This window comes from Sycon ciliatum, chromosome 5 (genome assembly GCF_964019385.1).
Source record: "Sycon ciliatum chromosome 5, ocSycCili1.1, whole genome shotgun sequence".
NCBI classification, from domain to species: domain Eukaryota; kingdom Metazoa; phylum Porifera; class Calcarea; order Leucosolenida; family Sycettidae; genus Sycon; species Sycon ciliatum.
The window spans coordinates 27,663,728-27,677,656 of NC_088647.1; the positions used below are offsets into that span (position 1 = coordinate 27,663,728).

Below are 13,929 nucleotides of genomic sequence, written 5' to 3' on the forward strand. Positions count from 1 at the left end.
GTTCCACCTACCTGCATGACCTTGTACAGTCATGTATGCCAGTATGGCAATGGTGAAGAGGCCAAAAGGGACGTGCAGATCACGCGATACCGCTGATGTCTACAGAATCAACGGTATCGCGTGATCTGTACGTCCCTGTTCGCCTCTTCACCATTGGCATTGCGATAGATAGAATCTCTCATAACTAATTTCTTCACTGAAGGACCTCATAATCATAGTCATTCTGTGCTACAAAATCAAAAATAGACTGTCACAAATTTACAAAACTGTGTTGTGAAATCGTACTCCAAGAGGAGTAGCGCTGAAAACCTTCCCTATCTGCTTGGACCCCCGAGCACCCAATGGTTCAGGAGCATGGCCTGTGAGAGGTTGAACTTCGTGCTGTTTGTGGTCGCAGTGTTTGGACATGGCGTAACGCTGGCGGCCAGTCCACCTCACATCCTCTTCGTGGCTGCTGATGACCTCGGTAAGTGGCCCTACGAGCGCTTGTTTCCGCGATGGTTCGATTCGATTGCCCAAGCAGTAGGTGTAGGTGCAATAGCGCTAGCTGACAAATTCACACACCGTTAGTGAATCGCTCGACGGTCCCGGATATTGCGAGTACTTTCTGAGCTATTTTATCCATTGATTGGGACTTCAATTAATTATTTGGGTCCGTTCCAAACCGCTGACTGTTCCACCCAGGAAAGGTCTGGAGAGAACTGGCTTATGCAGTGCTGCCAAATAATTTTCGGCCAAAATCGGACACCCTTCACAGTTCACCGCCAAGGCTGGCCACATGGTGCGAGTTTTTCTCCTCGGCAATTTTTTTACAGAGAATTCAAAATATCGCCTAAAACACCATGAAAATTCGCTTCGTTGCCATGGTAACCCCGGAGTTGTCATGAATTTTGTAATGATGAGTGTGGTCGCACACTGACTCTGTACACCATGGTACACACTGTCAGCGTACATGCCATCCAGACTGATCCAGACATGTTACTTTGCACTTCCACAGCCAAGCGCTAGCCTTTTTAGAGGCAAATGTAGTGATTCATGCCTTCAGTTGCGCTGAAAAGTGAAAGTACAGGAGTTCTGCATAGGAAAGTAATGATTTCCGACATTTTGGCTGCTTTTCGGACGTTTCCCTTTTCGGACCGGTTTTCGGAAGAGCCTTCAAAAATCGGACGGTTTGGCAGCACTGCTCATGTTGGAAATAAGCTGGGTTTAGGGTATAGGGCATAGATAGAGGTTGGTGCGAGTGGCGATATCCTGGGTCTTCCAAGGTATTCAAAAAAGAATTTCTCTTGCCTTCTCCAGGCTGGAATGATGTTGGATTTCACGGTAACGATGCCATCAAGACGCCAAACCTCGACGCACTGGCTCATGAAGGTGTCATTCTCAACCACACCTATGTTCAGCCGGTCTGCTCACCGTGAGTAGCAATGTGACGGCAGAAACAAGATAACAGTGCAAGAGTTCCATTTGAATTCCTTAGCAAAAGTAGAAATTTTAATGAAAGTTGGGATTTCCAGTATAATATTTTGGAAATAACAACATGCATTTTACACTCTTTTGAAATACCAAGAGTACAGGACCCTGAAGAGTTGTCAACTACCTGCACAACCTCTATCCACTGCAGTGACAGCAGAGCTTCACATTACCTGATCACGGACATGGTTCAATAATCGAAACTGTGCAAAGTGGCCAGCAGAGAGTGAACCCAAAGTAGGTGTTCATACACCCCTGTGAGGTTATCTATCATGCACACGGTGCAAGTAATGTGTACGGCTTTGTCACGTTAGGTGAAGTTCTGCCGTCGCAGAGGTGTGTACCCTTAGGAATGCAAAATGTACTCGTATCCTTAGAATCATATCGGTGACACTCTGTATGCGCTCAGTTTCTTCTAAGGAGGTCATCTTACAGTTTCCGGTGCTTGGCAATTCGAACTTATGCTCTATCGGTGGTATACATGTACTGTAGCGGACATGGAAATCCAGTCGATTGACCGGGGCCGGCGCCCCCAGCGCGTTCAGAACACTGCGTGCACTGCACAAAGTCATGTTGATCCGCGATGCGACCAGCGTGCTGCATGGTCTGCATGTTCCGCTTATCCACGGCCGCATGGCCAGCGCCCTGGGGCCGCTAGACGTGCGACCGGATTTCCATGTCCACGACATTACCCTCGAGGCTGAGACTCCACAGAGATCGCGCTTCCCTCCACAGAGATCGCGCTTCCACAGTTTGAAGTTTTCCTTTTTTTCACCCTTTGCTGTGTACAGCACAAGAAGCTGCTTCATGAGTGGACGCTTTCCCTTCCATACAGGTCTACAGGTGAGTTGTGGCTGACCGAAATAATGCTGTTCTTTATGAACTGTTGATGTGCTTCCTCGCTCATGTCACGGCTAGTTTTCTAGGTCATGAGGATCGAGGAGGGTAACTTGATTTGAACGTATTGGGATTTTGTATTTTTTGGTCGTGAATTTCCACCATTGTTTTTAGCCTTAAGAGTAGCAGCAGACAGGTGATTGTCGAGATCTACGACTCATGGTCTGAATTCAACTTAGCTGTAAATTTCTATTTGTCTTCTGATCTCCTTTCCACAGCATTCTGTCATCCAGCCAGAGCGTGCATACGGGCTCAACCTCAGTATCACCACAACGGCACAGCAACTCAAGTCTCTAGGGTATTCTACTCACATCATTGGCAAGTGAGTTTGCACTTTGTGCGTGTGTGTATGTGTGTGTGAAAAATAGGGATTCACTGGCCAGAAAAAAGCCACTTCAATCAGCTGTGTGGTGGATACCAGGCTAAAATTAGTGGCGGTCAATTCATCAGCCTTGCAAGCTGTTGAATGGTGTAATCCAAGCACAAGTTGCTATGTCTAACATAGCTGTTCGCTATCATCGCTTCCGCGATGGGCAGGTCTGAGGTATGTGTGTGTGTGTGTGTGTGTGTGTGTATGTGTGTGCGTGTGTGAGTGCGCGCGTGTGTGTGCGTCATTTCATGAGCGTAAATAGGAGAGATTGAGTATCTCCGAACTTCACTCCAAGTGCAATTCGATTGTTCTTACAGCTCTTAGGCCAGTCAGTGTCTTCTCCACATTCAGGAAAATGATGATATGGCTACATTGACAAATGACTATTTTGAACAAGGAAATGATGGAAACAAGGGATGCACTCTAAAAAAAATTTTTTTTAACAGACGCACACAACTGCACATGACGAACTAATGATGAAGACTAACTTTCAAGTTAACTGCAGCACAGGGCTGCGCCAATTACATGTACACACGGCGTGAAAAATATGGCGTACAGCCACACTGCATCCTCACACTGCATGTGCATTCCTGCTCGATCATCTGGTTCACGATTCAGGTGGCACCTTGGATTCTGCAACAAAGAGTACACGCCGACCCAGCGTGGTTTTGACTCGTTCTTTGGCTACTACCTGGGAGCTGAGGACTACTACACACACAGGCGAAGCGGCAGTGTACCAAGCAACTCACAGAACAAAAGTAAGCCATATCCACACGTAGAGTACGCAGGTAAAGAAGTTGGCAGAGGTTTAGGTGCAACGTTTGGAGCTACATGTATGATGCAAAATGGGATGCTCGCAAAAGACATTCACCTAAATTCTCTTTCGTGGAGACGGGAAAAGTAGAGTCAATACGAATGCATAAGTTAAGTGTGTGGTTAACAATGTTCATACGCGGAGCTGTAGTATAGAATCCTGTGGATCCTAACACAGACGTCCAAGAGTTCTGCCCCAAGTGCTCGTCCCTGTTCCAGCGGTGTATCAGGACCGACGGAACGCGGCAGTTTTTGATTGGTCCGACCATACCCTAGTCTTTCATACGTTGTGAATGATATGTAGGGTAGACACATGATCTCCTTAGCAGTAAACACATGTCGGTGACCTAAAAGTTGGTCCGGCCATGGCCTGACCGACCAGACCGGTTCCACCGGGCCTGTGTAAGTTGCCTTCTTTGTTGTGTGAATCCATTAGACCTAGATTACTCCCATGTTTCTCTGTTATGCTGTGGAACGCTTTTACTCAAAGTCCGATTGTTCCCCTACCCTGTTATGGGAAATGGTGGTAAAAACGAGCCGGGCAAAATGGCGGAATAATATGTTACATGCGTGCCAACACGGTGCTCTCTAGAAAACTCATTCTCTAACTACTATCGTCAGTTTTCACCCAGCACCTGGCACAACCATTTCTCTGCTTCAAATGCTGCTGCATTGGAGTCGTCCACACCATTCTACTGTAGGAGTGCAGCGTTCTTGCCTGAGGATGCATCGTGTCATGTCCTGCTGCGCTGTACATGTATATGTAGAAGATGTGAACATTGATGGCTTGGACTTCCACCGTGACACAGCGGACAGTTATAGTAATGTTGTGAACGACAATGGAACATACTCCGCTGTAAGTCAATCTAGGTTTTATAGGGTTCCAGGTAATGAGAAGCTGCATTAAACAAACAAAACTTTGTTGTTATTCCTGATTGATTACATCATTGTATTATGACAAACATGCAGATCAGAAAATACCAGTATTTCTAGCACGAATCTCATCATTCTTTTGATGAACAACACGTCCTGCTTGCATTTGCATAACCTACTTGCATAGTATCACTGGCACACTCAGTGCTACAATCCCTTCCCGAACTTTAAATTCTTAGTCACCTCTAGTGGGACCATTGTTATTAGGCTAGGGCCTGTTTTGGACTTCCCACTCTAAATAAAGAATACAAACAAACAAACAAACAAACCTCTAATTTTCTGGTTGTGCTGCTGTTGCTTGTATGGTGTGAACAGTATGCATTTGCTGCGGAGGCAATCAACATCGCGAAGGGTCATAATGCGACCAGCGGTCCGCTCTATCTCTACCTGCCTTTCCAATCAGTGCATGGACCACTTCAGGTAAACCCATCATCAGACTAACATAGGCTACCACTGAAGGCCGTCACAGCCGGGGCGGCTGAAGCCTCCCCACTTTTGAGGGTGATGTTTTTTTTTTGGTGGACACTGCAACAAAGTGTGCTGATCACATGCATAAACGTGGCGCGAATAATGAAGAATTCGTGTCCCCGATTGCAGTACATTCTTGACTTTTTGCAGAATCAAATTAATGGTCTTTCAAGCATTTTAGTACCCTGAAATGGTACCGAATGCTCTGAAATGTGCTTACAATTATTGGCTTCAATTTTTGAAATTTTTCCTGGGACAGAACCCCGACCCCCTCCCCTTCCATGGCCGTCTCACCTCCAAAGTCGGTGCGACGGGTCTGCCACTATCATGTTTTAATACACAGTGAGCATTGCCAATATTGACCCTCAACCATGCATGGAAACACAAACAGTGACAGTGTGCAGTGGAATTGTCACTACAGTACTATCGGGCGCTGGAGAACCGAGTGCCAACGAATGAACAAGCTAGTATATCACCAAGCACAGCATACTAATTTATACTGTAAGTAAACAAATATTCGGCGCATATTTATTTTCGGCTATTTTCGGCCAGGTCACGTTTGGCCGAAAGTTTGTTGCGACCGAAATTTTCTTTTGCGAGGTTCATTGTGACAGTGTTTACAGGCCGAGTATTCAATGCAGCCGAAATGTGTTTTAGCCCTGGGAGGCCGAAATTGAATGGGCCGAAAATTTTATAGACTGACAGTACCCAGTGATGAAGCAACTGTGCTTAAGCTGTATACAATAGTACTTCAAAGTACATCATAATAAGAACGGTCTAGGCTACTAGGTGTTCGTTTTAAGCCCCAGTCTCCGTGCCAATCTGTGTTGGCACTTGCCTTTGGTTATTGCAATGTCTATGGCAGGCCCCGCAGAGATTCGTGGACATGTACAGCCATATCAAGGACAAGAAGAGACGCACATTTTCAGGTATGCTCCCGCTCCCACCCACGAAAATAACTTCATATTCAGAGTGTGTTGCTCCAAACTGTGCAATCGAGCTATTTACGGAATGTCCCTCAAAGTTGCAGCGCAAATTGCAATTCAGTTAGGACGTAATAAGAACACGTGTCCCCTAATTTGTTCAGGAGGGGTGACTGCCCCAGGTCCAGTTCTAGTTCTTTCATGGAGTTTGTAAGAGAATGAAGACAGTCATATCGGGTGTGCTCAAATATTCCAGAGTTGTTCAAGTTCCCTTCGTGTGTTCCAACCTACAGCAATGGTGACAGCTATGGATGAAGCTATCGGTAATATAACGCAGACCTACAAGGATCAAGGACTCTGGGAGAACACAATGATGATTTTCACCACGGATGTAAGTTTTCTTGGAGGGGTGATGTTAAAGTCGTGCGGATTGGCCCAAAATTGCCTTTTTCGCTGTGGAAGACTAAGTTGCATTAACGTCATGCATGACCGAATCTGCCGTAACTTCGTACAGCCAAGCCCACAGGATGCCGTAAATCAACAAATATTCGCCGCGAATCTATTTTCGGCTTGACGCTTTGACTGTTTGAGGCCTAAAATGTGTTGCAGTTGAAATTTTGAGTTTCATGATACTGTACAACAAGATTCTCCAGGCAGGACAGGCAGGACAGGCAGGACAGGCAGGACAGGCAGGACAGGCAGGACAGGCAGGAGCTGTATACTTGTAAACACCTCCTTTCCCCGAACAGACTCACAGCTGCACAAAAAGAAGAATAGAGTACTGCCAATATTTTGCCCATTGGGCATCATGAGGGCTATGATGAGGAGGGGGGGGGGGGGGGGGAGGGGGCACGCATGAACTAAATTGAATACAGACTTAAAGGAATGTTCTAGAATTGGCAAGAAAACCAAACACTCCTCACTTGAAAGGTGACGAAGCAGACAAGCAAAAGAAGGAGCTATACAGTCTGAAATTTGATGTGGCCCAAAAATGATTTTGGTCTGTGGAGGCTGAAATTAAAACGCGCTGAAACATGTGTAGACTTAGTAGTAGTAAGTTACGGTACATAGACCAAGCGCAACCGCCGGTGCCGTTCAAGAGGGGGTTCCCGGGGGCCTCCCCCGTGAAAATTTCCAAAAAATGAAGCAAAATCCTGCATTTTGAGCGAAAAAGGGGGTTCCGGGCACCCAGGAACCCATACGGGGCACGCGCCTGTAGACTATTCACCTCATAACATGCCATTGCAGTCATGTACATTGAGAGCTTTGGGCTTCCATGTGGCATGCACGTATTTCTCAGACTGAATAGAACCTTTGGGGTATATGTGTGTCTTGCTCGGCGTGTTCCACCCTGTACCTGTGAGTATGGACACCTGACTGTGCATGGTGAACTCAGTGCAGCCAAGTCAATACATAAAAATAATGATAAAGACGTGCATCTGAAAAAAGGCAGTTATGTGCAACTGGTTTAGAAGGCGAGCTCCTGGGCAAATGTGGCATGTGTGTACCCATATGCAGAATGGAGGACCGACAACAGTGGGAGCTAACAACTGGCCACTGCGCGGCGGAAAGCACACAGTGTGGGAAGGAGGCACGCGTGGCTCGGCGTTCATCCACGGATTTATGCTGAACAAGACCGGGTATACTTATAACGGGTGAGTCGGACGATGATGAACTTGTCTAATCACTCACAGACTCCAGTGCAGCCATTTACACATTTAAACAAAATAGTTGAAAATACACATTACTCATTAGGATACCTCAAAGATGCAGTGAATGGAACTATCGGTCTTTGACCACTTGCTGGTGAGCTGATCTGCTCACCTCCCACCGCTTTAGGAGCTGCATCTGCGCCTTAATCCTTGAAGGGTGGTGGTGTTCCTACAGATGCTGAAAACTCGGCCTCTAGCCGAGTCTGACGTGAACGGTGAATTTTTCACCTCAACTCAAACACTCAAAATACGGGTTTTTTGCTGCATACGTCATCAATTCTCACCATTTTTGTTCGGGCATGGCCCATTCTCAGGGTGAAAACAGAGAACGGGTGTATCATGCATCTGGTATTGAGGATAGTGCCATCAAATCAACATTCCCGAAAGTGAACCGTGAATGATGAGCTGCATGCTGTTGATCAATCTGAGTCATAATAATAACTCCTGCATCCATGTTGCAATGAGAACATTGTATTGGTAGTTTATAAGAGTGTTGTTGTGAGGAATGCAATCATGCACATGTACTCGTACTACTTGACTAGTGTGCCGTGCCCGAGGCTATATAGGCAGCCTTATCACATTGCGACTATCACTAATTTAATGCCCATTGTGAGAGCGTGTCCGAGTTTGGGAGGAGAATACAGTCCGCAAGTTTTGCAGTGTTGAAGGCATGGGAACAGCAAACACACAGGTCATAACACACGTGCAGCGAAAGAAGGGCAAAATTATCTAGCTGATCTAGCTGAGGCTTTGAGTTTCATGCATTATTAAAATGATTGCAGAAAAAAAGCTTTTTCCACCAAGAGTGGTACAAACAAAAGTTTACAATGTTGTTTCAGGCGTTTCGTTGTTCTGAATAGCATCGCCAGTGGATAGAGTGTGATGATCAGAGAGGATGCTGAGCATAATACTGTGCTACCGCAGTAATGCGCCACAATAGTGCTGTGCTGCCATGATCTACTGTGTTAGCATCATACTGTGCCAGCGTAAAACTATGCCAATGTCATGTTGTGTGTACCGTGTAGAGTTACCCATTCTGTGGACTGGTATCCAACAGTGGTCTCCATTGCTGGTGGCAAAGTTGATGGTAAGGAATGATTTTGCTGCAATATTGAATTGCAGTGCTTCCTATAATGGTGGACGAAGTTTTGGTTTTAGGGTGAAGTTCACATTTTTAAGCCCTTTTGTTTAGAAATTTTCTAGTGAAACACCATTGCAATAATTATCATGAAGACGAACCTGCTTGAGAATATTGTATCACCGGTATATGATACAATATCATGTGCATGTTAGTTTCTTCCGATGATTTTCTGATCAGGAAGTCTCCAACGTAAGCTTTGTGTCTGAGTTGCTTGCCAGTGTGCCGGCTGCTGATAATGCATGCATTCACATGAACAGGCGCATATACATATGCATGCCATTCGCTGCCAGGCCTGCGATTGTCTGAGCCGATGTGTCTGTGTGCCTGCATGATTTGTGCATCCACATGCAGTTAGCGACATTGACGGCCTGGACGTGTGGCCAGCCTTGCAGAACAACTTGACTTCACCCAGAACTGGTTTTGTGTACAACATCGACAAGACTGGCAATGTATCTGCTATCAGGTATGAAGCAAACATCAAGCAATTATTATCAACATGTATGGATTGGCAGAATTGTTTTTGAAAGAATTTCACAGAGGGAATAACTAACTTTGAGTATCAAAGCATAGAAATTTGTCAATGAATAATGCACCCGCCCGCTATTTCCAAAGCTAAAATGTGGGATTTGCATAGAAAAGCCTAGTTAGCCCTGGCACACTCGCAATATTGGCAGTATTGCTGTGGCTGTCCCTGCACGATTTACAAGCTCGCAAAATCTTACGGACATTCCTTTATGGTGTCATATCGGAAGACATGTCTTCTTCCAGCTCTTGAGCTGTCGAGATGTGAAGGAGCGTTCCTTTGCAGTTGATTTCTTGATGTTTCATAATGCAGTTTTAGCGCGCATGTGCCTGCACGTGTGCATGTGCGGAGGTGTGCCCGCAGGCCTGGGTGTGTGCCTGTCGGCCTGGGCTAATTGCCAATTACTATCATGCTATTGTGCTCAATACCTTGATTTGCTGTGTGTGTGTGTGTGTGTGTGTGTGTGTGTGTGTGTGTGTGTGTGTGTGTGTGTGTGTGTGTGTGTGTGTGTGTGTGTGTGTGTGTGTGTGTGTGTGTGTGTGTGTGTGTGTGTGTGTGTGTGTGTGTGTGTGTGTGTGTGTGTGTGTGTGTGTGTGTGTGTGTGTGTGTGTGTGTGTGTGTGTGTGTGTGTGTGTGTGTGTGTGTGTGTGTGTGTGTGTGTGTGTGTGTGTGTGTGTGTGTGTGTGTGTGTGTGTGTGTGTGTGTGTGTGTGTGTGTGTGTGTGTGTGTGTGTGTGTGTGTGTGTGTGTGTGTGTGTGTGTGTGTGTGTGTGTGTGTGTGTGTGTGTGTGTGTGTGTGTGTGTGTGTGTGTGTGTGTGTGTGTGTGTGTGTGTGTGTGTGTGTGTGTGTGTGTGTGTGTGTGTGTGTGTGTGTGTGTGTGTGTGTGTGTGTGTGTGTGTGTGTGTGTGTGTGTGTGTGTGTGTGTGTGTGTGTGTGTGTGTGTGTGTGTGTGTGTGTGTGTGTGTGTGTGTGTGTGTGTGTGTGTGTGTGTGTGTGTGTGTGTGTGTGTGTGTGTGTGTGTGTGTGTGTGTGTGTGTGTGTGTGTGTGTGTGTGTGTGTGTGTGTGTGTGTGTGTGTGTGTGTGTGTGTGTGTGTGTGTGTGTGCGTCCGTGGTGGTGTACGTGTGTGTGTGTGTGTGTGTGTGTGTGTGTGTGTGTGTGTGCGTGCGTGTGCATGCGTGTGTGTGGTGAGCCCGTAAGTGGGATCATTTTGAAGTCCACCTAGAGTTTGGGGGATTTCAGGGGGTGTCGGCCGTTGGGCGGATCAATAGCCAATTGAGTTATCTTTCCAAGATTCCTGTTGAGTCTCTCTCCCCTCTCCCCGGGAGACCCACGTGACCAGTGTTGGCAGTGAGCAACAAGTACAAGTACTCTTATTCTGTCCCTGCGGGAATTTGCGGAAAAAACTCTCGAAAACTTGCGCAAGAAATTGCGGCAGAAAACAACAAAAAATGCGACGAAAAATGCGGAATGATGCAGAACTTGCCAGGAATTCGCGGAATTATTTACAGAAAATTGCGGATTTGGGCCAAATCACGAAATTTGTTGCATCGTATATCTACTTGGGAGTAGTACGAGTCGTACTGTGCAAATAACCTACAGGATCATGGAAAGCACTGCTTGAAAAGTGCATAAAAAAGTGAGATATAGTGCAGAAAAGAACAAAAAACGCGGGAAATCGTGGATTTTCCTGAAAATCGCGGGTTTGGGCGAAAATCGCGAAATTTGTTGCATCCGTGGAATCGCGATTTCCTGGAGGGACAGATTATTGGCGATGGTGCCATCGTGAGAATAAAGAATTCAAAAAAAAGTACAAGTGTGTGTGTGTGTGTCAGAAACACTAGCTATGTGTAGAACGGTCCCCTCTCACCTCAATTATTCTCCTTGTTTCTTTTTCCTTTCTCGCTGTTGTCTCCCGCTTCTGGGAGCGACGTGGCCATTTTGTGGCAGTTGTACATAGTAGTAGTAGTAGTAGTGCGTGTGTGTGTGTGTGTGCGTGCGTTGCGTGCGTACGTGTGTGTGTGTGTGTGTGTGTGTGTGTGCACTGGCCAGAAAAAGCCACTTCATAGCTGTGTGGTGTAGACCAGACTGAATAGTGGCGGTCAATTCTTCAGCTTTGCAAGCTGTTAAATGCTGCAATCCCAGCACAAGCTGCTATGGCTTCTGCCGTAGCATCACTATCATCGCCTCCGGCGATGGGCGTCCAATGGTCCAATGGTGTGCACATTCTTGTATGCATGTGTGTCCGTGTGGCCTTGCTTCCAAATGTGTGTGTGATGACCTATTATTGTTCAGAGTCGGTCAATACAAGTACATCACAGGAATTCCAGGATCACCTAGTGAGTCACAACAAACACATTATTATGATTCTTTATTCCACTCCAAACTGAAAAAAGTAAATAAAATTGGAGGTGTTACACTAACTCACCGGACTTACGATAGCCAAAGGTAAGCAGCACGGAATAATATGGGAAAAAAGTAAGGTAGAGGGAGAGAGAGAGAGACAGATAACCCAAAGGCATGGCACACTCCCGGACGTATGCATGCATGAAAAGCATGCATAGGAAGTGCTACAAGGCTTGAATGCACTGCACTGCACTACAGAATAATTGTCTTCCTACGTCTTGTCTTCTGCTCTTTACATAAATGAGCAATGCATGTGTACCATACACGACTATAGACATGATTCCCTTCTTGCTACTGCATACTACTCTATCAGGCCCAAAGCTAAGTGGCCGTTGTCTTGATAATGAAGAGGAGCCTGCGACACAAGTTGAAGTTTTGTTCTGTTGTTTACCCCGTCTGAGTTTCAGGGCAGCATGGCCAATCATTGCCTGATGATTGGCCCTGTTGCCATGATACTCGGAGTAAGAAGAGAGCAAAGTTTTTCACCACTATGAGCTTGTTTACATTGCTCTATGCAATATATATATATATAAGAACGAAACAGCATGCTGTCCGCAGATTGAGTATTTCGCTCCTGCTCTTGTAGCAGTTGAGCACTCTTGCGTGGGGTAGTGCCTTTGCTGTTTGCGTCATGCAGAGCTCACTGACTTGTCAGTTTGAGCACTCTGGCAAGGTACGTTCGGGCCTGATTGGAAATTTTTATTTCCATTGCTATCAGGTTCGGCCTCATTTCCTCTGTGCTGCACTGATGAGTTCAAAAAGAACGAAACAGCATGCTGTCCGCAGATTGAGTATATATATGCTGTCTACAGCATTGGGTATATATATTGCTCTATACAATGTACACGCACGTTGAGATGTTGAAGCCAGGTATTCTTGTACGCTGTACGGAGACTAGACCAAAATTCCCGGCAGAACAAATCGTCATTTATTTTGCTGCCCGATATCAATTCTATGTTTCCACAGGTGGCTGGTATCCACCCCCTGGTGATGATGTGTTTCTGGACAATGACGGAATGGAGGCCGATAGTGGTGCAAAGCCTGACAAAGGCCCATGGCTATTCGACGTGGACGGTACGTTACGGACAGCAATATCGCACCATGTCAGGAGAACACAATGCACATAACCTTGGTTCGGTGCTACCGCTATGCTTGGTTTATGCATGGCACTGTGTTGCAGGTTTGCGGTACTGTCACAATCAGTTTTTAGTAGGGGTGAAACGATTAGTTAATTTCAAACGAGCGAGTATTCGAAATTTTGCACTCAATCGTTTTTTTTTTTTTAGCATTGGCATTCTATATTTCAAAAACTTTTGTTATACCGCTCGTCCACTGTACATCACGGTATGCATGCCTTATGCATACCTTTGAGTCAGTATTTTATGACTTGGACAATGCGATCACCACGGCAAGTAACGATCTGAGCTATGAAAGTACTAATGAAAATCGTTACTTTACACTCTGTACAAGACATTGGCGACTTTTGCTCTATGTTCACAGATAATTTCTCCCGAATTGGTCGAGAACTCACAAATCTAGCGCTTTTGAAGTTTGATAAAATACTCGAAATAATCGGATACTCGATCGAATATTATGAACGAGTGATCGATTGGTCAAAATAGATACTCGTTTCACCCCTAGTTTTTAGTGCTTTGCACGGGTCCCGAGAATCATACAGTCATCTAGAACTCAAGTCAAAGGACAGAGTTAAGTAACCAGTGAGTTGGTGTTCCCTGAAATTTGTGGATCACACGTTTGATATCTCTACACGTATCTGTGATTTCTTGTGTTGCAGTTGACCCACTGGAGAAGAACAATCTTTACTCCACTATGCCAGACCAGGTCAAGGTGATGGAGGCTCAGCTAGCGGAGTACATGGAAGGATACGTGGATGACCTCTACAGCAAGCACCCACCGGATCCCAAATGCAACCCAGCGCTATACGATGGAGCATGGTCTCCGGGCTGGTGCTAAACTGCTAATGCTATCAAATTGGTGGAAATGTCCAACTAGTTCTGTTCAATGCAGTAATCCTTTTCTTGCCAGGGTTCTGGCCGATATATTGTGGCCTTATTTTCTCGTTTGATCGACTACTTCTGTTTTCTTCTTCCGGCCACTTGGCTATGAAATACATAAACTGACTATGTGTGTATGGGCGAGCTTGCACTGTCCATGCGTTCCTGGGTATGACACCACCACAGTAGGCTTTCGTCAAGTACCACACTAGTCTCTTCCAGTGCCCTTTAAAGTGTAGTCTAGGACAGTAAGTACAGT

The 13,929-nt window shown here is 45.8% G+C and overlaps 1 protein-coding gene across 2 annotated transcripts; it reads left to right on the forward strand.

Annotated features, from left to right (window-relative positions):
* The first annotated feature begins 218 nt into the window (after positions 1–218).
* LOC135818222 (arylsulfatase J-like) lies at positions 219–13,814 on the forward strand. 2 transcript variants are annotated; one of them, XM_065331579.1, is made up of 15 exons: positions 219–466; positions 1,300–1,414; positions 2,262–2,313; positions 2,586–2,689; positions 3,356–3,495; positions 4,318–4,406; positions 4,799–4,903; positions 5,817–5,880; positions 6,168–6,265; positions 7,393–7,529; positions 8,612–8,673; positions 9,079–9,190; positions 11,545–11,588; positions 12,622–12,729; positions 13,451–13,814. In XM_065331579.1, the coding sequence occupies exons 1-15, from the start codon at positions 355–357 to the stop codon at positions 13,627–13,629; spliced, it is 1,521 nt and encodes a 506-aa protein (XP_065187651.1). In that variant the 5' UTR covers positions 219–354; the 3' UTR covers positions 13,630–13,814. The 2 variants fall into 2 exon arrangements, with proteins under 2 accessions (XP_065187651.1, XP_065187652.1); XM_065331580.1 differs by having other exon boundaries at positions 4,321–4,406.
* The last annotated feature ends 115 nt before the right edge of the window (positions 13,815–13,929 follow it).